The sequence below is a fragment of the Notolepis coatsorum genome, assembly GCF_963971535.1.
Source record: "Notolepis coatsorum genome assembly, chromosome: 2".
In the NCBI taxonomy this organism is placed as follows: domain Eukaryota; kingdom Metazoa; phylum Chordata; class Actinopteri; order Aulopiformes; family Paralepididae; genus Notolepis; species Notolepis coatsorum.
This window is the reverse complement of record NC_140166.1, coordinates 45,995,490-46,021,470: the sequence shown is the minus strand read 5'-3', so window position 1 is coordinate 46,021,470 and position 25,981 is coordinate 45,995,490. Positions and strand designations below refer to the sequence as shown.

Below are 25,981 nucleotides of genomic sequence, written 5' to 3'. Positions count from 1 at the left end.
CCACATTGATGTGGCATAATTGCAAAACGTGTTTAGTCCCTTGTTTGAGCTGAATCTGGGTTTAACATGATTTGTTGGGCTCCCTCTGGTGTTGTGATCGTGGTATTCACTGACCTTTGGGAAGTATTTTGACATGTACAGGATATACAGGACTATGATGATATACAGGACTATTACTATGGTGATATACAGGACTATTACTATGGTGATATACAGGACTATTACTGTGGTGATATACAGGACTATTACTATGGTGATATACAGGACTATTACTGTGGTGATATACACAACAAATGCAACAGTAGGCTCAAATTCTAGTATCAACAACATAACAGTAGCCAGAAGGAGCAGTCATAACAGTATATAAACAGTGTTCAGGCAATATAGCCTGAGAATAATAAGTTTCAAATAAAAGGTAGTAATGAACAAGTAGAAGTAAAAGGAGAAGTGAGGCGGAGTGAAAGGGGGGGGGATGTGCATGAACTAGTGAGGTTAGCATCATTCCTTATGCTAGTGACCTGCAGTGGGTGTTACACAAGGAAGCTGTTTTATACACATGCAGTAAAACAGTGATACATACCTTAATAACTCACTTTCAGTTGCGTTTGTATGCTACTCCATTTAATCATACTATACTGTACATGTTGTGCTACTAACCTACTTTAATGACGGGATCTTCACATTATGAGGGGAAGTGGGGAGCGATGGCTTTTTCGGTGAACTATTTATATACCGCAGGGTACCGAATTAAAGCAGGTGACGTCAAACACCGGGGAAATTAACTTGGGGCAAAAAAAGATTATTTAGCAATGCAATTATTATGCAGGGAAACTCGGGGGATTTCCAAACAGGGGTCAATGGGGGGTGAAGGGTGGAAGCGGAGGGGTGTGGTGTAGAGAGAATTAGCAAGATAACGGGACGGGTGATAGATTACAGTCCTGGGGACAGAGTATTGCACAGGCCTGTTCTGCTCTCGGTTAGATGCAGAGATGGCTGGCGAGCACCTCACTGTGACACACAGGGCTCCTTCACCTGTTTACGTTTCAGAATTCCATCTTTTGCCACAGGCTCCCGAGGCAGAACTCACAACGCTTGCAACATCTCTTAACCTCAGATAGTAAAAGTGTAAAACAGGAAAGCTGGTGCAGCGAGGACAACCACTGCGATTCAAACCATTAACCATTTCACTACCACACTACAGGTTAACCCTTTCACTACCACACTACAGACGGTGGTAGTGAGAGGGTTAACCATTGGTCGTGTGGCAGTGAAAGGGTTAACAGTCTGTAGTGTGGTAGTGAAAGGGTTAACCTTCTGTAGTGTGGTAGTGAAAGGGTTAACCCCATTTGTCATGTGCCAGTGAAAGGGTTAACCTTCTGTAGTGTGGTAGTGAAAGGGTTAACAGTCTGTAGTGTGGTAGTGAAAGGGTTAACAGTCTGTAGTGTGGTAGTGAAAGGGTTAACCTTCTGTAGTGTGGTAGTGAAAGGGTTAACAGTCTGTAGTGGTAGTGAAAGGGTTAACCTTCTGTAGTGTGGTAGTGAAAGGGTTAACCTTCTGTAGTGTGATAGTTAAAGGGTTAACCTTCTGTAGTGTGGTAGTGAAAGGGTTAACCCTTTGGAAGATAAATGTTGGCGTGTTCCTTTAAGTCAAGGAATATAATAAATTGAATAATTTCATTTCATTAGCAGACTGAGCAACTGGGATATTCCTTATTATCTACAACCTTCCAAGATTCTGTACGCACACACGTCACACGCTCAGGCACACACAAACATTTATAACAATTCATAATCAAAGACAATCTTTATTTCAAGTCTGCTTCATTGCCGTGCAAACAAAAGATTAGGATACCTCCTCTAGGGTGGTATATATATATTTACACACATTACTATGACCATTGAATTAATCTCTCAAATTGCCATTTAGGAAATAAGAATTGTAAAAAAAAAAGGAAAGAAAACTGACGTTAACAACAAACATTACTGGTATTGAGAGACCATGGAAAGTAATGGAAATTAGGCATGTACATAAAAAAGAAAAAACAAGGACAACATTCAGTATGACTGACAAGAACAATAAAAATGTATCCATCTGGTATCAGCAGAGGACAAACAACATCCTTCTGTCCAGGGTGGTATGCAACTCTGAAGTATTAACAAAATTATAAAACAAAGTTAATTATTCGTTTCCATGAGCTTATTATATGAACAGAACGTTGCCCTAAAATAAGGCAAGGGTACAATGGCTCATAATGCATCGTGCATTCCATACCAATATGGTGCAATGCCATCAGCATGGCTCTTTGGGCCACAGATATAATTTAATGATGATCGCTTGTTTATTTGATTAAATAAGAATGCATTCTTAATTGACCTGCCTGGTCAAATAAAGGTTAAACAAAACGACAACAAAAAAATATCACCTTTGCCTACCAAGATGTCCGTGTAATCGGAATATTATGGATAACGGAGCCCTTTCATTTTGTAGGCGTACACATTCAAAAGATGCTGGAGCTCTCGTTTCAAGTCATTCTCCACCTTGGTCCATGTTGCATTATTGTGGTGTTAAGTCAGTGGATGGGGTAGTTGTAACAAATTATCAACACCACCACCACCACAGGAATAGCAAACTCTACATACTGTTTGATCACATGATGTATGTTTAATCATGAGGGGAAACGCCAGGTCTACCCACTAGTGGGCGCTATGCACTGTGTCAGAAAACCATGTCTGCTGTAGGTTTTTCCCCCTCATCATATTCTTCACCACCAACTAGTGCTCAACACTATAATAATAACTTAATGCGTTTTTACTTCATATTTATATTGTAACCCCAAAAAAAAGCAATGCCGCTTTCCAGGAAGCATGACCCAGTCACTCAAAAGAATCCATTAGACCTTGTTGTGAACAGTTTCCTTTAGGAACTATTTTCTACCGAAGTACACCCCCGATTCATTATTATTATGGTGGGCGTTTGCTTGAAACATTCCCACTGAGGAGTGATTTGAATGACTCAATCAGGTGTATATAAATAATAAATACACAAGAACATACGGTAGCAATCATCTCCAGAGAACTTAAATAGTGCATGGCTTCACACTGGGATAAGTAAGGCCATCTCAGAAACTTGTCACAGTAGTCATCGAGTTAAAAAAAACTCTTTGTGAGCTTGTGCTTGAAATGCGGACATGAGGAGACGTACTTCTTGGACACGAGTAGCGTACTTTTTGCACACGAAGCAGACGACAACGACAAGGTTGTAAAAACCCAAATAAATATTCACAATTAAATACATTACATTCATCACTCCACAATGGAATTGAGAAGATTACGCAAGTGAAAATAAATAACCGACCCGGACGACAAGTCAGTAAAAGAAAATACACAACTGCATTTCAGCTTCCGTTTCGAGTGCGTTTTGGTAAATGCGGTCCGACTCGGCGCGGCCAGGCGGTCAGTGCATTCCTAGATGGAGAGAAACTAATGTACAGCACTATAGGCGTGTGCGTGTGCTTCCAGTGGTGTACATTCAAACCCTTTTCCCCAAGGAACAATACAGCCTTGTGGTTTACCGGCCACCTTCAGAGCGCTCTCAGGGAATGACTCACGAGGAGAGAGGCCTGTTACGGCACGTACCCGAGACTGTGTCAGTGTGACTCATTCTCCCCCTCTCTCTCTCTCTCTCTCTATCCCCCTCTTTTCCTAAGGAACTCTGATTTCACCTCTCACGGCTGACATATGTAATAATGGCCATTAGCGATGGCTTTCGCCATGATGTTCTCCGCGGTCAGCCTCTGATTCAGCGCGAGCAAGGCCCCCAGCAGGTCGTTCAGGCCGGCCCCCTTGCCCTCCTTCTCCACCCAGACGTTCAGCAGCTCGTGGATCCGGTCCTCGTGGGACGCGGGGGGCTCCCCCCTGCTCTTGATCACGTTGTCGTGGAGACCGAGGGCCCTGAAGAATCTGTTGTAGTAGTGGACGTCCATCTCTTCAAAGTATTCAAAGCATCTCCTCAGCGATTCGTCGTCTACAAAAAAAAAAAAAAAGGAGATCAAATGGTTGGTTAATTCACCTATAAGTCCCGGCCTCTTTTCTTGATCCTCCAATCACAACCGTTGCTTTCCGAATCGAATGACCCATCTCAAAGCCCGGTGGTGGGGAGATGGATCAATTCACCCGAAGTGTCGTGTGATGATGACGCATGCTGCACAGACAACACTAGTCACATTATTTTGAGGACAGAGAGGGAATGAAAAAGGAGACCATAGTTACCGTTCAAAGGAAGAAGCCTCGGTAACCGGTCGCATTCCTAGAGAATGTGAGAATGAAAACACAACATTAAAAGACAAACTCCTGAGTCTTGCCTGTGTTCTTCACAATGTTCTCCTAAATCCTACCTCGTAATATCTTCCAATCTAGTTACTGTATGTATTATTAAGAAATAGTAAAAGTGGGTAAATGCAGTTGGAGGACAGTCAGACCAGCATGACTAGAGTAGGGTGGTGTTAAGAGACTTTAAAAAAGGAAGGCAAAGCAGCGGAGTGTGCAGTGGACAGGGTTCCCACAGACATTGCAAAATAAAATTCAAGGACTTTCAAGTACTTTTCCAAGCACTATTCGTCTTGGATGCTGTTTTTTTATAGAAAAAAATCGGATCCAATATTTATGGCTTAAACCTAATTTCCGACAATTAGTTACACTTTAAATGGAAAGATAAAATTTCGTGATTCAGAACAATTTGATCATGGATGAACAACTTTCAATGCGAATGGTTGATTTGAATTTCAAGGACTTTTTAAGCACCTGGAAAAAAAATTCTGTTTTCAAGGCACTTCAAGGACCTTGTGCGAACCCCGAGTAGAGTATGAAGTAGTAGAGTATAGAGTGGAAAGAGCAAAGCTGTGCCAGATATGACTCTTTCAGAATTCTGACGCCAGGACTGACTGTCAAAATGATGTCATATTTTTTTGGGCAGAATTTTTGACATGGGTGAATCCTGAAACACAAGAAGATTTTGGAATATATTTTCCAAATCGTTACCTCCGACACATTATACATTTGCCGAAGGTCGCATTATATATTAAATGTACCAGTATGTGGTTGCCTTCCTTTTTGAGATGGAGTGGTTTGGAGGAAACCGGTGGGGGCAGTAAGGTAGGAAGCAGGGGTGTAAAGTACTTGAGTAATTGTACTTCATTACAATACTTAAGTAAAGTTTTTGGGGATTTGTACTTTACTCAAGTATTAATAGGTTTGTATACTTGTACTTTTTACTCCTTACATTTAAAATGCAGACCTACAAAGTACAAATCTCGCAGGTCCAACCATTTTAATTAGTATATTCGTTTCTCTGGCCGAACGAACGTTAACGTTATTAATCCACTTTATTTAAAAACAGCCAATCAAATCCCCATCAATGGAAAATGAACCCACCCATAGCCATGCTAATTGGTCCTTGTGCAAGACTAGAAAGCAGGGATCTTTGATTAAACACCTGCCATCAGAAGAATAGAGTCAGAAAAAAGTAAACTTTTTAGTACTTAAGTAGTACATTTAAAAGTAGAAACTTTTAAACTTTTACTCAAGTGTGTTTTTAGCCAGATACTCTGACTTTTACTTGAGTAAGATTTTGAGACGGTACCCATACTTTCACTTAAGTATAATTTCGGGGATACTTTTTACACCCCTGGCAGGAAGTACTTTTTACACCCCTGGCAGGAAGTATCGGAGATGCCCACGACCGGTGCCCTCACCCTGGTGCTCCGCTGCCCCCCGTGGGCCACGGGGCTGGGTTGGGGGGTGGCTGTGGGGAGGAGGGGGGCAGAGGGCTGCTGGCCAGAGAGACTGTGCTGAGAGTTAGTGGCGCTGTTGGGGAGGCTGTCCTCGAACCCCGTGTCCTCGTCCTCCTCACTGGCAGCAGAGGCCTTGGCTCTCACCGCTGGCTGGCTCTGCAGCGGGAGCAGGTGGAGCCGGGAGTCGTCCACCGTCTGGTTCAGACCGTTCTGCCTCTCTTCAAGGGAATGGTTAGGCAGGTCATCCTAAGAGAAGATAAATGGTAAAATGGTGCATTTATATAGCACATTCACACACACAGACGGGTGGCGGCCAATGCGAGGAGCCAACCTGCTCATCGGAAGCAGTTAGGGGGTTAAGTGTCTTGCTCAAGGACACTTCGACATGCTGCACCAGGAGGAGCGGGAATCGAACCGGGAACCACCCGATTACCAGATGACTGCTCTACCTCCTCAGCCACTGTCGCCCCCCAAAAGAGGACGAGGAACACGATGCTACTTTATTAAGCATTTGGACCCAAAAGCGCCATAAGCCCAGCTCACAAACAGGAGGAGAAAAGGTGGTGCTCAATTAGGACCTAAAATGCCCATTAAGATGGTATGTAATTTAAATTTATCTCAATTGTTAGTTTCATTATGCATTGTGTGTCGAGTACGGACTTTTAATAATTTTGTTTTGCAATAATAATTGTTTTTGTATGGACCCCAGGAAGACTAGCTGGTTGCTATGGCACCAGCTAATGGGGATCCGTAATAAAATCTAAATTAAAAATCAAATTCTAGGAACACCTCTACAGGACTATTCCATTCATATAAGTCTTCTAGGAACACCTCTACAGGACTATTCCATTAATATAAGTCTTCTAGGAACACCTCTACAGGACTATTCCATTCATATAAGTCTTCTAGGAACACCTCTACAGGACTATTCCATTAATATCTTCTAGGAACACCTCTACAGGACTATTCCATTAATATCTTCTAGGAACACCTCTACAGGACTATTCCATTAATATCTTCTATAAACACTTCTACAGGACTATTCCACAGAGAAAGGTAGGAGCACCATAGTCTGCTTGCAGTGATTTTGAACTTTGGTTGTATAGCTTCCTGACCATGTAAGGACTTCACATACTAGCGCTTATCTTCCTTGCTCATGTAGTGTAATGTGTGGGGAACAGTGATTCACCTTTTTCTCTCTCTCTCCATTCACTTGCATGGGCATTACAGAGAGTCTCGTAAATCAAGACTCCCAACACATAAACCAATGCGGACAAAGCAGATCCTGCTAATGTAGGACACAACAAAGTCCTTGTGCAACGCCTCGCCCATTCACGATCTTCCCCACTCCTTCTGAGGAAGTTGTAAAGATCAGAAATGGTGCGAGCAGGAACGGCGTCTGTCCACATAATTAAAACCGTTTTTACTTTCAAAAGAATATGCATGAAAAGGACTCGTTTCACATTAGCAGGATCCACCGTGTCCATGTTTGTTTAGTATGCGTTACTGTGTATGTGTTAGAAGTATTTTGATACTTGGTTGGCAATACCAAGGCATGTGAATGGAGAGAGAGAAAAGTTCATCTCTGTCCCCTAAACACAGGAGCAACTGATGAATATGAGTGTTGTATGAACAGATTGCAGAATGGGTACAATACAGTATGGCTCATTACACACAATTGTTAAGGGGATGCAGACCAGAGAAAGACTTTCGTCTTGTTTACATCAGGGTCCCCCATTTTCAATTCATAACATTTATGACATACACGACATACAAATATACAGTACCGTTACATCCAGACATTTATGACATAAGATATACAAATATACAATACCGTTTATTTACAGACAGAGTTTCTAAAAGAGAATATATACATTTGAAGGGGAGGGAACTGTACATTGGGGGGGTTGGGTGGGGGTTTGGACATTTACCGGGGCCAGTTTCGAATTGCGACCTCCCGTAGGTGCTTTTTTAGAGCGGTTTTGAAGGAGGGTAAGGGTTCACATTATTTTACGGCTGTGGGTAGGGCGTTCCATATTGTTGTGGCATAATTGCGAAACGTGTTTAGTCCCTTGTTTGAGCCGAATCTGGGTTGGACATGATTTGTGGAGCTCACCTCTGGCTGAATGAACTTATATCATGGCTATACAACCAAAGGTTCTCAAGATCTTTATAAGAATAAAGTGGAATTAAAATTGTATAAGTTAAATGAACCACATGAGAGTTGCTCCTACTTTTACTATGAATTAGTTCAATTGAAGCAGTTATTGGAAACATGCAAGTCTGGTCTTGAAATGCATGTTGATCAGGTTGAGGTGGAATAATCTTGCAACATACTTATTTTAGGCCATTGAATGAAAATGCAATATTGTGCAAAACTCGGTATGAAGAGGAAGGACCAACTCACCACTGTAACCTTCAGCATCTCATCTGGATTGCTCTCAGGACCTGGGAAAGAGGATATATTTATCCATTTATTGTATTTGTACTTCATTTAAAAACAGGAGTGACCCGTGTACAATAAACCTATAAAAACACGTTAGAAACAACGATTCAGTCGAACATCAACAAGCTAAAGAAAGCCATCTCGCTTTTTCATACAAAACACAAATGGTGAGTGAGAAATGTCTCCAGTGATAAAACGCAGTGCGTTATGACACACGGCATCCAGGGGTTTGTAATGGTGTGGAGTTGAGTGAGGGCACATGTTGCAGCTACAACAAGTAGGCTGTTCAATAAAGCCACGAGGGGCTAGACAGAGGAGTAGAAACACTGACGCACAATGCACAGAGTAAGATTATTCAGTTCCACGTTCAAAATATGCAATTGACTATTTATTCTCTGCATCCGATTATAGATTGCATGCGTGCATTGTTGCAGTCAATAGAAAACATACACTCCCTGAGCTCAGCCCCTCTCTCCGTCCATGTCAACACAGGTGAACGGGTGAATTAAATCATATGACTACTACCATCACCGCCAACCCCCCCCCCCCCTCTAAAGTGACAGTACAACGAACAACACAACACTATATGGCTCCTACAGCACATTTAAAAAGGGGAATGCCACCCATTTTCTGAATTCTCATGGTATTCCTGCGCCCCCCCAGGACAGTTCAGTAAATATTTGTAAACATGTAGCACTACCTAAAAGCTAGTAATCAGCTGCTCCATAGACAAGGAAATAGGGCATTGGAATTAGTGGGCCCATTCAATGTGTGTGTGTGAGCTCTTGCACCCAAATGAGGTTTAAATTCTGGTGCAGACCTGTTAGCAATAGGAGGATATGGCCTAACATTTTTATCTTCAAATGTTTTCACACCACACCCAATTTAAACAGAAGAGGAGGCGGTTCCTTACCGTAATTATCCAAGTTGAAGTGTAAAACGATTTTTTATTTTAATACATATACGATTACAATCTGTGTACAATTTACTATGTAGAAAAGGGCAACGTGCTAATCTACAATTAACCCCTTAATCCCAACAGGCCTAGCTGTACCGGGCCAAGATTTATTTAACGTCATAGATAGTCCGTATTAATTAATGTAGCGGCTTTTTTTCAAATGTAGCCAAGAGTAAAAACTAACCCTATCAAAACAGCAGTCAAAGTGTTTGTTTACTAATGATTTTTAACCCATTCTCCGCCAATCACGTGTTAAGGCGGGTTTCTCCGCCATGCGTTGTCTGCCAATAACTCCGTAAGGCGTTTTTGAGATCAATATTTCATATTTTCGTCATGGTATTCATATTTCACCCACGGAGTCTTGGGTGATGCTGTCTGAGCCATCACAACTCTGCAACGCTTCAATACCGCCACCTCGTGGCCGATCGACGAGTTGCCAAACCGGAAGTGCCCATTGTAGCTGGGTCCGTCCCCTATTTTCGTCCGGCCACTCGCTTATCGTCCCGGGGCTCAATACAGACACCGTCGATATGGATCTTTGCCATAACTCAATAATCAACATGATTTGGACGTGTATTAGTAATATACAAACCGGAAATGGATTGCATCGATCAACATCCCATAATTGGGATACGTTTGCTCCACTCTCATCGCCCAACGCTACGAGGAGACTGGGGTGAGTTTCAGCGTTTTTCTTTATCATTTTCGATACAAACTGCTCTGATCAATACATCACCCATACTACATGAATCATTTAACGTCGGTCATTGAATTATAAACAACCCCCCCCCCCTCCGTTCACCCGCAGATTATCAGTCATGACGTTTAGGACCATGTACAGTTGACATTTTTAATATAACGTTGATTGGTATCAAACTGCATTTGATAATCTAATATATGCATTTATGCCTATATCTCACGTTCTATGAAATACTGCAGAAAACGATAAAAACATTTATACTCTAGACGCTATTTTAGTATGAATGCGTGAATGAAAAAGTAAAACGTTCCTACATCCTGAACGATTTGATGTTGAATGGGCCATAGTAATGTCAATTTAGCAATACAATTTAAAAAGTTATAGCCCTGCAAAGAAGGTGAACATCTCCATAGACAAATAGCGCTGGCAGAGGATGGTTTAGGACAGGGGCCGCATGCGGCTCTTTAGCCAATCAGCTGCGGCTCCCTGGCAAAAAAAAAAAAAAAAAAATCCTTTTTTTTTTAAGATCGATGTCATACTGTGACACTGAAATGAAAAAATATTTCATCAACTAAGATATTTAGTCAACAAAAGGCTTACCTGTATGCCTGTTATGTGGTGCGAAATTTGCGAACAATGAAAAATTTACTTTTTATTTTATAGATTTTCCACAAGTAAGGGAAGGACTCTAATAGAGCTGCATAGTTCAGGGTTTTATTTCAAAGTAGGTCTACAGATGCCAGTGTTTTTTCTCCTTTTTTGTGTTTTATTTCAAAGTAGGTCTACACATGGTATTCTTTTTTCAAAGTGGACTACTTTCTATTTTATAAATGTTCCACAAATAAGGGAAGGACTCAAATATACCTGAATAGTTCAGGGTTTTATTTCAAAGTCGGTCTACAGACACCAGTGTTTTGTCTCCTCTTCTGTGTTTTATTAAAAAAATAGGTCTACACAGCCAGTATTTTTTTCTCCTCTTCATAAGAGTTTGAGGTTTTCCTTTGGTAAAAACAGGTAAAAACAGCAATTAAAAAGTCTAAATGAATTCATTTTGAATGAATTCATAATTCATCATTAATTCAGTCATTAATTCCATTAATGCAACAAACTGTGTGCTATAAGTATAAAGTATAATAAATCGCAAATTACTTTGGGTATGCAATTGTCAGGCGTTTTATGCTAAATGTGGGGTATGCTTGGAGATATATAAAACGTTATACACTGTGTTATCTTCATTTTAAGGGTAAATAGGTTGTGCGGCTCCCTGAGCATTTTATTTTGTGGGACGGGGGAAAAGTGGCTCTTTTGATAGTAAAGGTTGCTGACCCCTGGTTTAGGATGATCAAAGTGGTGGCAGAGAATGGGTTAAGTGTTAGTTACGAAATATGAGTTCATAAATATCTCTGCACATCCCGGCGGAAACCGTATGAATTAAGACGGAAATAAAAGGAAGCCGCCATACGTGCGTGTAGTCCTATGATAGAAGAGACCTAGGGCTTTCTATGGGCTTTTGAATTTCATAAAACTACACTACCTGTCACACTTGGAGCAGTCTGGCGTGAAATAATTTCTCATGATTATGTCTCACGGGTCGAACAAACCTGAACGTTATTGGCATAAAATAGAACGTAGTTAATTTCTTTCTGTGAACGTTTAGAAAAAAAAACTGTTTTTTGCTGCCCTGTAATGGGCGCCTGGTGGTATTAAATCCAGATTGAACTCTGCTATTGGAAAGAGGAGATTTGGCCTGATCCATAGATCTATGACTTCAAGTTTCAAGTTTCTTTAATATTTGTCATACAGAAGTACAGAATACTTTTATACAAAATGCGTCTTACTGTTACGCTCCAGAGACTGTGCAAGACAAGATAAGTATGAAATAAAATAACATAGTAAAATTAGAAGTAAAAAATGAGGTCACAGTGTTCAGTTTAGACATATGTACAATGTTCGATGCAGAATAGACGTAGTTACCATACAATATACAATACTGTGCAGTGTACTAATATACAATACTATATAGTGCAAGGCAGAAATGGGACGAGGTGCAATTTAGGTACAATTCACAGTAGGTGTACGAGTTGTTACCTTGGCCATAATAAGGTAATTTATAGGCCTGATATTCTATATTCATATTTCAAATCGCATGTGTCCGAAAAATTCAGTACTGCATCTATAAAAAAAACATGTAAATCATCTGCCCTTTATTCATTAGCTTAGATTTTTTTGTAGACTTGATCTCAAGAAGGTGCTGAATTTCTCACGTCTGGTCAATGTTAGCATGGTGTCATTAGGAGTTATAAACTCCCATTTCCTGATTTGTCTTGCCACATCACACATATTGTCATCATTCTCCGTTTCATCTATCGTCCGTTTTTTATGGTTGTGAAGTTTGTGTACATGTGTAATTTGTCTGATCTGTTAATACAAAAAAGGACTACAGATGGAAATTAGCCTCTGGCTATAATCTGGTATATTTACATGAAAATGATCATCAATACGTACCGTCTCCATTTAAAATAAATAAAGACATTTTGACATCATCCTAAACCGTGAAATAATTGATGAGATCAATTTAACGCTGGTCTCTAGCAAGCAATACTATAATATAGACATTATTTCGAGAACCCAACTTAACATTTTGACGGGCCCACAAAGTCAGTGCCACGTCCACAGCAAGCCACGCCACGGTATTGATTACTATGGAATGGAAATGCCTCCTACGGCCAGATAAGTAGATGCAGCTTAATAACCATATAATACTGAACAAGACTCAACATGGACATATGCACAATCCGCCGAGGCCAGTTCGGTTGAATTTCAATGAAGTTAAATCTAATACGTTGTTTGGCCTTCATCCCCTTTCCATTCCAACAGAAATCTCCCACCTAAGCTAAGCCCCAGGCTCAGTGGTAGAGGCTCTACATCTTTTCTTCATTAATTAGTGCGTGTGTGTGCGTGTGTGTGCGTGTGTGTGTGTGGGGGGGGGGGGGGGGTATCTTGGGATCTGAAGGTCTCCTATGACACACCTGACCTGAGCTTCAGCTTTGTTCAATGTTTTCAATTACAGTATTTCAATTTTCTTTAACGCATAGAGACTACTTTTTGGGTTAATTTGTTAGGAACACACAGATATTATGTGAAATGCACTTAGCGTCTTCTCCAGAGTCAGACGAGAAGTAGAAAGATATCCGGCTGCAAGCTAGCCAAGGTTCGCACAAATGAAGGAAGTCGGTACAGTATGTATCCTGGTTGGTCTGTATCCACTATTCCACTTCCATTCATTTGTGCTAAGCTAGCACAAAAGGCCAGATAGCTTCATACTGAACACACAAGAGAGAAAATTGGTATCCATCTTCTCGTCGGACTCTGGAGAAGAGGGCAAGCGCATTTGCCATAATGTTGGGTGTGTTGGTGCGAATTGACCCTTACCCGTTGTAGAATGGTTCCGTCTCTTCCAATAGACGAATATTATAGCGAATATTACCACAGCAGCCAGCACAGAAGCGACCACTGATCGAGAAAAAGGAACATCATTAGCACCAACGGACAGGACCGTAGCTCATGACTTTAATCAATCTACAGGGCAACGTGAACGTCCGGTGTAGCCACAGGAAACCCTGATCTGCATCTGCTCTAGGGCTGCAACTAACAATTATTTTATTCTATTTATTTATTTTTGGGCTTTCTGTATTTTTCACCCATCCCAATTTAGTCATTATGCCAATTACCTTCCTGGGCGTTGCACGCATTGCCCCACTGTCTGCCTGGGGAGGGTGTAGAACTACCACATGCCTCCTCCGATACATTCAGAGTCGCCAGCCACTTCTTTTCACCTGACGGCAAGGAGTTTCACTGGGGGAACGTAACGCGTGTGGAGGTTCATGCTATTTCCCCAGATCCCCTCCCTGCTGAACAGGCCGACCGACCAGTAGGAGTCACTGTTTACAACGACCAGGACACATACCCCACCGGCTTCCCATTCGCTAACACTGCCAATCGTGTTAGTAGGGACGACTGACCAAGCCGGAGGTACCACCGACAGCTTGATTCGATCCCAGAGTCTCGTGGTAGGCGAGTGCTTAGTCCACTGCGCTAACCAGCCGCCCTCCAACAACTATTTTGATAGTAGATTAATCTATCAATTATCGAAACGGTTAATGGATTAATTGGGATAAAAAGAAAAATGTCATGCTAAAAACTAAACGTTTTTCCTCATCTCGTACAATGCTCTTTCAAACAACTTGAGAAAAATATACAGTAGTTTACTAAAAACTATTTAAGTATTCAGTTGGAAAGGAGCTGAAATAATAAAAAAGAACACAAAAACAGTGTAAACAGGCTGTACATCTTAATGACTTCAACAACAGGCATAACATAGACCCAAGTAATCAACAATTATAGAAATAGTTAATCGATTTATAGAAATAGTTGGCTTAACGTAGATCGCGGATTTCGATTAATAAAATTAGATTATAATTTTTTTTTTTTTTTTTTGCAAAATCAACTCTGCCTCCCCTTGTTAACTACAACAAGCAATGCTGTTTGTTATTTAAGATGAGGTCGGACTCGGCACTGACAGATGTGTTCATTATGCTGCTTTTATAAAGCCTCAAATGACGGCTTACAATATACAATTTTGACTGGTAGCTCTCGGCTAGGTGGTAAATTAAAAAGTAGATCTTGGTTCGCCTTAACCCCTTCACTAATAATAATAATGGTGCTAAAGGGTTAACCCTTTCACTGCGACAATACAGAAGGTTAACCCTTTCACTGCCACACGACAAAGGGTTAACCCTTTCACTGCGACAATACAGAAGGTTAACCCTTTCACTGCCACAAGACAAAGGGTTAACCCTTTCACAACCACACTACAGACGGTGTGGTAGTGAAAGGGTCAAGTATTTAAATTTTATTTTTATAATCGATTAGTTGTTGCAGCCATGATCTGCCCTACCGTATGTGGCGAGAACTGTACCCGTGGAGCTGCTGGAGTGGGGCAGCCGTTTGTTGCACACGGTGTTGGAGGTGGAGGTACAGTTCCCCACCGTCACCTCAGCTTCTTTACACCTGGGTTGTAAGTGTGTGACAGGTTAGTGTGTGACAGGTTGTTAAGTGTGTGACAGGTTGTTAAGTGTGTGACAGGTTGTAAGTGTGTGACAGGTTGTTAAGTGTGTGACAGGTTGTAAGTGTGTGACAGGTTGTACGTGTGTGACAGGTTGTAAAGTGTGTGACAGGTTGTAAGTGTGTGACAGGTTGTAAAGTGTGTGACAGGTTGTAAAGTGTGTGACAGGTTGTAAGTGTGTGACAGGTTGTAAGTGTGTGACAGGTTGTAAGTGTGTGACAGGTTGTAAGTGTGTGACAGGTTGTAAGTGTGTGACAGGTTGTAAGTGTGTGACAGGTTGTAAGTGTGTGACAGGTTGCAAGTGTGTGACAGGTTGCAAGTGTGTGACAGGTTGTAAGTGTGTGACAGGTTGTACTGTAAGTGTGTGACAGGTTGTACTGTAAGTGTGTGACAGGTTGTAAGGTTGTAAAGTGTGTGACAGGTTGTACTGTAAGTGTGTGACAGGTTGTAAAGTGTGTGACAGGTTGTACTGTACGTGTGTGACAGGTTGTACTGTACGTGTGTGACAGGTTGTACTGTACGTGTGTGACAGGTTGTACGTGTGTGACAGGTTGTAAAGTGTGTGACAGGTTGTAAAGGTTGTAAAGTGTGTGACAGGTTGTAAAGTGTGTGACAGGTTGTAAGTGTGTGACAGGTTGTAAGTGTGTGACAGGTTGTAAGTGTGTGACAGGTTGTAAGTGTGTGACAGGTTGTAAGTGTGTGACAGGTTGTAAGTGTGTGACAGGTTGTAAGTGTGTGACAGGTTGTAAGTGTGTGACAGGTTGTACTGTACGTGTGTGACAGGTTGTACTGTAAGTGTGTGACAGGTTGTACTGTAAGTGTGTGACAGGTTGTACGTGTGTGACAGGTTGTACGTGTGTGACAGGTTGTACTGTACGTGTGTGACAGGTTGTACTGTACGTGTGTGACAGGTTGTACTGTACGTGTGTGACAGGTTGTAAAGTGTGTGACAGGTTGTAAAGTGTGTGACAGGTTGTAAAGGTTGTAAAGTGTGTGACAGGTTGTAAAGTGTGTGACAGGTTGTAAAGTGTGTGACAGGTTGTAAAGTGTGTGACAGGTTGTAAAGTGTGTGACAGGTTGTGACAGGTTGTAAAGTGTGTGACAGGTTGTAAGTGTGTGACAGATTGAAGGCACAGAATCATTATAGCGTGTGAAGTCACCATAGGGAATGGCTTTCAAGCACAAATTAATGGAAGCGGATACGGACCAGCTAACCTAGCTGTTGGCCAAAAACAACTATCCCCAAGATTTAAGCTATAGGCTGTTGGTCCGTATCCATTTCCATTAGTTTGTGCTAAGCTAGGCTAGCCTGCAGCAGGATAGCTTTCTACTCAACGCACGGAGAGGAAATTGGTATCATCTTCTCGTCCGACTCTGGAAAGTATGGCTAATGCTAGGGCTGCACAATTTTGGGAAATAATCTAATTGCGATTTTTCTGACAGATATTGCGATTGCGATTAAATTTGCGATTATAATATACCGGTATATTTTTTAAGCAGCCCCACAGAGGTTTATTGTAAAATGTGGCTTGCATCTGGCCTACGCGGTGGGTCTTTTCAGTACACCAAGCCTGAAAATGTTTCTTTTTACCTGGGAATCTATACCGGTACCCAACGGTACCTTTTTTTCTGTACTTTACTCTCCCTCTCTGAAGTCTAAACTTCACAACACACAATCTAAAACTCTCTCCCAAACCGATCTTGTATCTCAATGGGACTTCCTGGTTATTTAAAAAAAAATTATAAAAAAAAGAAAAGAAATTGCGATATTTTTTTTGTTGCAATTTGATAATTGAATCGTTCCAAAAATCGATTTAAAATCGATTAATCGTGCAGCCGTAGCTAGTGCATTTCCCATAATAGATAGAATAGAAATACTTTATTCATCTCGAGGGAAATTTGGCACTACAGATCGCTCACAGTAAACATTTAGGTAGACAAAACAAAAGTCACGAATAAGAATAAGCCCAAGAATAAAATACGGTCCGGGATATACATTTTCTATGTTACATTCTAATATAAAATATACAGTAAAAATATACAGAAATATACAGTAAGTGTGAATTTGTACTATGTCGGTTTAAAAGTAAAGTAAAAGTCGAGGAAGATAGTAATGTGATGCAGTGAGGCACAGTGATGCATTATAAAGTCTGATGGCTGTCGGAATGAAGGACTTCCTGTGCCGTTCAGTGCTACACCTTGTGTGCTACATGTTGGCGTGTTGCTTTAAGTAGCTGGGCTATATTCTACGTTCTCACCTTGAGCATCTTTTGCACACCTCACACGCTTGGTCGGGGGCACAGAACAGCCCCGGTTTACACTGGCACTCAGTGTCCTGAGTACTGGTACATATCCTTACAATATCCTGATCTGAAATGGAAATAAAAAAGCTGCTTTAAGTGTTTGAACCCTTTCATGACCACTCTACGAAAGGGTTAACCCTTTCACTGCGACAATACAGAAGGTTAACCCTTTCACTGCCACACACCAAAGGGTTAACCCTTTCACAACCACACTACAGAAGGTTAACCCTTTCACTACAATGAATGAATGAATGAATACTTTATTTAACAGATTGCAGAATGGGTACAATACAGTACGGCTCAATACACACAATTGTTAAGGGGATGCAGACCTGAGAAAGACGTGTGTCTTGTTTACATCAGGGTCCCCCGTTAACCCCCCGTTAGAAGGTTAACCGTCTGTAGTGTGGTAGTGAAAGGTTAACCTTCTGTAGTGTGGTAGTGAACGGGTTAAAGGTTGAACATAATAGATGCGTGTGTGTGTGTCCGCTACCCTCCCGGTCAATAAGGGAAAGCCGCCAGACTGAATCACCTGAGCGACACTTGGTGCACTTCAAGCACTGTCGCAGCCCGTTGCTGTGTTCCGTGTGCGTGTCGAAGTCACACGCCTCGCAGCGCCCCTTCTGTCCTCGACCGCTGCACGGAGACTTCACATATTTGCCTGTCGGGGGGGGGGGGGGGGGGGGGGGACGACATGGTAAATGGCTGCATTTATAGAGCAACTTTTATCCAAAGCGCTTTACAATTTGTTCCTCACATTTTACCCATTCACTCACGCACTCACACACCCGACGGCGGAGGCAACCATGCAAGCTGCCGACCAGCTCATCGGGAGCAATTAGGGGTTAAGCGTCTTGTTCAAGGACACTTCGACAGGCTGCCCGGGAATCGAACTGGGAAGAACCTCCTCTGGATTACCAGACGACTGCTCTACCTCCTGAGCCACCGTCGCCCACAATAAATGGGGTATCCCTCCATAACATAACCCCCCCACCCAAAAACTACTTATCCCCCAAAAAGACATAAACACATACTTGACATTTCAACTGGAGCGCATCACTTGGGCTGAATAACAACAACGTGTCGCTGTAGTGTAGAGGCTCAACTCTGAGCTTGTGACCAAACCCCCCCCTGGTCTCAGTAGCCTGCGTGGGGAGCGCGGCTCCGTGTGACTCACCGGCTGGGCAGTTTAAACAGCAGATGTCGTCGTGCAGGTACTCCTGGTCCTCTTCGCAGGAGACGTCCCGCTGCGGCCGCCTGGCCCCCCTGCCGGCTCGGCCCCCCGCCACGGTCAACTCGGGGCCGAGGGCCACGATCGCGGAGACAACCTAAAAAAAAGAAAAAAAAAGATAAAGATAATGGCGGTAAACACGTTATTAACCCTGTCACTACCACACTACCGAACGGTTAACCCTTTCAAGTCTGCGACAAAACAGAAGGTTAACCCTTTCACTACCATACTGCAGAAGGTTAACCCTTTCACTACCATACTGCAGCAGGTTAACCCTTTCACTACCACACTACCGAAGGGTTAACCCTTTCACTGCGACACAACAGAAGGTTAACCCTCTTCACTGCCATCTGTAGTGTGGTAGTGAAAGGGTTAACCTTCTGCAGTGTGGTAGTGAAAGGGTTAAAAACAATGCGCTCGCTCGAGCAGGTAGGCCCGATACCCTTGGAGGAGTTACTTTGGAGGGCAGTCCCGAGTTGCGTTACTACTAATGTCGGGTTGAGAATCAATAAAGGCTTTACAGGATGTCACTACAGAAGGGAACACCTTTTATGGAGTTATGATTAAAACAGGCAAGGGCAGATTACTGGGAGGACACATTGTTGCCAAACGATAACCTCCTTGTTTCTCTTAACACTTTGAGTGCCAGGGACGCGTTTTGTCGTTAGTTCATGCCGCCAGTTGAGTGCCACCAACGCTATATAGCGTTTGTTTGTCGTATTTTTTTTTATTGGCGATTTGAATTCATATTTCATCAATCGAGCCTCACGCTAGTGTTGCAGACTCTTTCTGAGCTCAATTGGGAAAATAACGCCCCCTATCGTCTCTCCCTGTGTAACTGCACCCCATTGGCTTAGACTGATGGGGGGGGGGTCCAGCCTCCTCATGTAACTTTTCCGACGAGGCATCTGAAGAGACCCAAGTTGATCGCCGGCCCGGAAAACGTGTGGAATATATATTTACAGTACCCAACGCTGAATCAATAAACGCGATTGATATTTGGAATGGCGATCAGGAATTGGAATAATCTTTTTGGATAACATCTGATCTGAGGTAAGCAATTTATTTTACCAGTCTTGGGGTAATCGGATCTGTTTTGACCTATATATCAGCGTGTGCCCCATGTGTGTGTGTGTGTGTGCTCGCTGATCAGGAAATGAGAATATATATTTTTCAGATCGCTTCTATAGCGTGCTGCGTGCATAAGTAAAGTACACATATACTATCGATAATCTAGCGTTTATTTGAAGACGATTCATAAATAGGCCGAAAAATGACAACGTTTGTGTATGCCAGAATATTCCAGTAAAGGGCGTTTATCACGGAATCTATATATTTTCCTGAAAAACGAGGGCTTTTCAAAATGCTATAAAACAGAAATTAACAGATTAAAAAACAATACGTCTCGACAATGTTGACTGCAAACAAGTCATTGATAAACGACGGGCAGATTAGACACATAGCCATAATTTAAGACAGAGATTATGCGGTATTGCGTTCACAACGCTATCATTGAAGTGGGTGGTGGCATTCAACCATGCTTTACCATGTTAACAAGTGGCACTGATAGTGTTAAGAAAGATTATACAACGGCATGCAAATTTCTCGATTCTGATTGGCTGAAACAGTCATTTTACACGTGTTTATTCTTCACAATTCCACGCTGCTGGCCCAGGACCCGCCCACAACCGAATCACATCACTCCGCCGGATCACAAGATGCCGGACAATAATTTAACAAATGGATATGTTGATAACGACTAAATATCAAGCGATTCTGTCACAGCGAATGTCTTAGTCCTTTAAACAATGTTGGATGATGTAATTGATGAGTCTTGAATCATTGTGTAACAAGCACACACACACACACACACACACTCCTGTCTGCAACGCGGGGGATAGTCAGACTGAGAGAGAGCTGGGTGCTGCGCTGTTCTAAGTGAGCATGGCATATTGAGTTGATTGATTGATTGCTAATTTTATTACTGTACGCTTGGTTTCCAACTGGTTAAGTTTAGGCCCTCTACAGTAGGTTTAAAAAAATAAATAAAAAAATAGGGCGAAGAAAACTTTTTAATTCGTTTTACCTACTTTCTATAGAAGCATCTAAGAATGAAGTTCATTAGAAAGTAGGTCTGCATCCCCTTAACAATTGTGTGTATTGAGCCGTACTGTATTGTACCCATTCTGCATCTGGTAATAAAATGTTCAATCAATCATTCCAATAATACACAGTTGGATGCGTTAGTTGGTTGGATGCACTTCAAGCTGCTTCCACATGGAGGCAACTTGTCTTTTTTGTAGTTGTGGGAACTACTTTTTCTGGCGGATGGTTTTCTCAATAAATCTTCGATTAATGTGTGTTTATTGTATAGCAATAAGGTTGGATGAATATGGCAGTTGTATAAAAGCATTACACCACTTGCAGTCGTGATTTGTGAACAATAAACCATGCCTAGGGGGGTGTAATGCTTAATGACGCAATACTTTCCGACATTGCAGTGTAATAGGAATTCATCCCCGATCATCATAACAACTTTCTATGCAAGGAGTTCAGAGTCCAACCCAATAGATAATGACGTGTCTGTATGTGGGGGGGGGGGGTTCCTCAGGAACAAGCTCAAACTCACTCATGGACTGCTCTGTGTGACAGCCAGAAGAAAAACACTCACTGATGTTGTCACTGATTTGGCGATGTCATTGTAAAAAAGGCCTGGAAGAAACCAATCTGAATTTTCCCACCAGGCACAACTCCTGTCACTTATTGTATGTAGAAGGTTTCACTGGAATTGTGTTGCTAGGGAACAGCTCGGACCCATGTTTATTTCCAATCGGCTATTGATATTGGCAAACAGGAAGTAAACAAGGGCCCATTTTGAATGTTTATGTTGTCAAATTTAAACCATATTTTAGCAGATAATATAGGCTCAATTTATTGAAAGGAACGCTCCACTAAAAATAATAAAGCTCCCTAATTATGCTCAAGCATATCCCCAAACTATACATCTTTGTGTACAAATTACTTTCGAGAGTTATGGTATGATGTCATTACATGTTACTATGTTTCGCTAAGGGGGACAGAAACATACATCAAGGCCTTTGCATTATGCATTTCTAGGAACTCTTAAATCACTATAAAAGGCTTTCGTATTTTTTCATTCTCATCAACCAAATGAATTTGTACAAAACACAAGATAATTTTTTTTGTTTTGGGGTATGTGGAAGATTATCGGCATAATACAGTAAACTTGTCCTCTTGGCTCCTACGCGGGTTGAATGAGTTAACACAGTCAGGAACACACCCACATACCGGCAAAGTCACATGACTTCTAGAAATCTACCTGTGCTGGCCTACTGAATGAGAAAGCCCCATGGAAGCGAAATGCACACAACCCGCCCCCCGTACGCACGTGTACATAAATGTAAATGTACATACGGCAAAAACTGACATCACTCAGTCCTTTTATGCCTTATTTTGTATTATACTGCACTTCTCTTTTTTGTTTTTTATTTATTTATATCTGAACCCCTGCACTTATTTGTATTTGCATCTTCTTCTTTGCTCTATGTTTTATCTGTGAAGCACTTTGGTACTACAGTCACTGTGTCAACTGTTGTAAATGTGCTATATAAATACAAAGTATTGATTGACTCACAATAAAGAAGTGTATTTTGTGACACACTTTCTCTCTCTCACCCACTCCACTTAATAATTAGTCCTACACTGCGTGACATCCATCATCACAAAATGTAATTTCACCATTTCTCTTTGAACAGGCAATTACAACAGGAAATAAGTAAAGAAGATACATTCATCACGTTATTCATAATAATAACTCAGTATTCATATGCCAATCATGCCACCGTTCGTCAAAAGGCCAACTGCACATTACGTCGTCTTACTACTTACTGTGTACGTCGGGTATAACGCTTCCAACTGTCCAACTACTCTGCATTGTATACTGTATATAATGTACAGTTCCCCCCCCCCCCCACCTACCCATCCTCCTCCAATGTACAGTTTCTTCGTCAAATGTATACTCTCTTTTTTAGACTCTTTTTGTATCAAACAGTACTGTATTTGTAAATCTGGTATGTCATAAATGTATAGATGTAGCAGTACTGTCTATCTGTATGTTGTGTGTGTCATATACGATGAATTGAAAATGGGGGACCCTGATGTAAACAAGACGAAAAGTCTTTCTGAATGAATGAATGAAAACTTTATTTAACAGATTGCAGAATGGGTACAATACAGTACGGCTCAATACATACAATTGTTAAGGGGATGCAGACCTGAGAAAGACGTTTGTCTTGTTTCCATCAGGGTCCCCCATTTTCAATTCATATAGACATATATGACATACATGACATACAGATAGTCAGTACTGCTACATCTATACATTTATGACATACCAGATTTGCAAATACAGTACTGTTTGTGATACAGAAGGAGTCAAGAAAAGGGAGTATATACATTTGACGTAGAAACTGTACATTGGAGGAGGTTGGGTGGGGGGGGTTGGGTACATTGGGATATTGACAACCATACTGGGTAATTTACATTGGAGGTGGTTGGGGGGGGGGGGCCGGGGGGCACACTGTATAAACAAGTAACACTGTACATTGAGGGGGGGGGGAGGAGACACTGTACAAACAAACACAATTGTACATTGAACTATTGACAAAACCATACTAGGTAAATGACTGTACATTGGAGGGGGTTGGGTTAGGATATTTACAGGGGCCAGTGTTGAATTGCAGTCTCCCGTAGGTGTCCCTTGAGAGAGGTTTTGAAAGTGGGTAGTGATCCACATTCCTTTACAGCTTTGGGTAGGGCGTTCCACATTGATGTGGCATAATTGCGAAACGTGTTTAGTCCCTTATTTGAGCCGAATCTGGGTTTAACATCTCTGGTCTGCATCCCCTTAACAATTGTGTGTATTGAGCCGTACTGTACTGTACCCATTCTGCGATCTGGTAATACAATGTTCAATCAATCAATGTATATGAACACTTTTGTTCACACTTCTATCCCCAGGCCATCAGGCTGCTAAACGAACAATAAACACTATGCAACAACCATCAAATGCACACAGCACACACACCCACACACTCACTTAAACAAACACACTGCAGCACCCTCTCCACACTTTAGATCACACAAACACACTTTATATTTATTGATAAAGGATTTGCACTACAACTCGTACACCTACTGTAAATTGTACCTAAATTGCACCTCATCCTATTTCTGCCTTGCACTATATAGTATTGTATATTAGTACACTACACAGTATTGTATATTATATGGTAACTCAGTTACGTCTACTCTGCATCGAACATTGTACATATGTCGACTATACTGAACACTGTGACCTCATTTTTTTACTTCTAATTTACATGCTATACTACGTTATCTTATTTCATACTTATCTTGTCTTGCACAGTCTCTGGAGCGTAACAGTAAGAAGCATTTTGTATAAAAGTATTCTGTACTTCTGTATGACAACTATTAAAGAAACTTGAACTTGTTTACGTACTTGACTTTCTATTTTATACTTATCTATTTGTATCTACCACACTCTCAGGAGCAAAAACAGAAAGAAGCATTTCACATAATAAAAGTATTCTGTATGTCTGCATGACTACTAAAAATAAAGAAACTAATACACTTGAACAGCTCTGGAGTCAGACAGACAGTAGGCTCATCATGTCAGAGAGGCTAGCGTTACAGTGAGGAATTTCGCACCTTCAACCGAGAGACGCAACTAAGTACACTGCTGCTGCTGACAAGTGAACGTGACATTTGTTTTTACATTTAGACTCAACCTTTTGTGGCAAGAAGAGTCGTTTAATGAATTATAAAATAAACATTGTGTGACTAAACGACATCTAAAACAATAAACGACATCTTCCACCGGTTGAGGGACCGAGACAGTAGGCCCTGCTCAGTGGGAGAAAGTTTCCAGATTGATTTGTAAATAATATACAATTCGTCGCTTTCTACACTTCTGGATTGTAAGCAGTAAGTCCGTGTGCGCGGCGATGAAAACAACACTTACCAGAAACAGTTTGTTGTCCATAAAGAAAATCGTCAAATGTAATTGAATGCAACAAGTCCGTCCGTCTCTCTCTCTCTCCGCGGCAGGTTCATTAGTAAAGTTGGGCAGGAGTCTTGAAGAAGTCACGCCACGTCGCCACGCCCCCCTCAGTGTCGTCATCACAGTCCTCACACACCACCGCGACACTTCCGGGATTCTGAAATCATGGAGGAGAGAGCGGGGGGAGAAAATGAATGAATGTGGATGAGAGCCTTGATGTAAGTGGTTGCAGCTACGGCTGTGTGGGTGCTAGAGACATGATCCCATAGACTTTTATGCGGCTGAGTCTCCTGAACACGGCGCGACCAATTCCAAATCGATCGGAACTAAATCGACCGAGCTATAGTCCATTTTTCAGCACCTACTCCCCATACTCAACCACTTACATCAAGGCTCTCATCCACATTCATTCATTTGCTCCCTCCGCAATCTCCTCTATGATTTCAAGTGTAACGCGGAAGTGCAGTGGTCTATACAGCTACCTAGAAAGTAGCTCACTCACTGTTGTTTACCTTGGCAAACGCCCGTCATTTGGTTTCAGTTTACAATACATATTTACAAAGTGTATTCTGTTTGTTTTTCACACACTGCTCCTTAAAGAGTTTGTTCTGATTTATATTGATGACATTATATAGAGGAAAGAAAGACTGAACACACTGAGTTGGCTGTGCTCAGAGAGGGTGCACTAAGCCACGCCCCCTCAACACACTGAGTTGGCTGTGCTCAGAGAGGCTGCACTAAGCCACGCCCCCTCAATATACTGAGTTGGCTGTGCTCAGAGAGGCTGCACTAAGCCACGCCCCCTCAATATACTGAGTTGGCTGTGCTCAGTGAGGGTACACTAAGCCACCCCCCCTCAACATACTGAGTTGGCTGTGCTCAGAGAGGCTGCACTAAGCCACGCCCCCTCAACATACTGAGTTGGCTGTGCTCAGAGAGGCTGCACTAAGCCACGCCCCCTCAACATACTGAGTTGGCTGTGCTCAGAGAGGCTGCACTAAGCCACGCCCCCTCAACATACTGAGTTGGCTGTGCTCAGAGAGGCTGCACTAAGCCACGCCCCCTCAACATACTGGCTGTGCTCAGAGAGGCTGCACTAAGCCACGCCCCTCAACATACTGAGTTGGCTGTGCTCAGAGAGGCTGCACTAAGCCACGCCCCCTCAACATACTGGCTGTGCTCAGAGAGGCTGCACTAAGCCACGCCCCCTCAACATACTGGCTGTGCTCAGAGAGGCTGCACTAAGCCACGCCCCCTCAACATACTGGCTGTGCTCAGAGGGTGCACTAAGCCACGCCCCTCAACATACTGGCTGTGCTCAGAGGGT

General features: G+C 42.1%; 1 protein-coding gene across 3 annotated transcripts; it reads right to left on the bottom strand.

Annotated features, from left to right (window-relative positions):
- Positions 1-1,784: 1,784 nt before the first annotated feature.
- On the bottom strand, positions 1,785-24,699 carry hdr (hematopoietic death receptor). 3 transcript variants are annotated; one of them, XM_084337942.1, is made up of 10 exons: positions 24,616-24,699; positions 18,498-18,648; positions 17,853-17,981; positions 17,276-17,387; positions 14,850-14,962; positions 13,325-13,405; positions 8,196-8,236; positions 5,750-6,034; positions 4,269-4,305; positions 1,785-4,023 (listed from the first exon to the last, which is right to left on the bottom strand). In XM_084337942.1, exons 1-10 carry the CDS (start codon positions 24,634-24,636, stop codon positions 3,725-3,727), a joined length of 1,269 nt encoding a protein of 422 aa, XP_084194068.1. In that variant the 5' UTR covers positions 24,637-24,699; the 3' UTR covers positions 1,785-3,724. The 3 variants fall into 3 exon arrangements, with proteins under 3 accessions (XP_084194068.1, XP_084194070.1, XP_084194069.1); XM_084337944.1 differs by having other exon boundaries at positions 5,933-6,034; XM_084337943.1 differs by lacking the exon at positions 13,325-13,405.
- Positions 24,700-25,981: the final 1,282 nt, after the last annotated feature.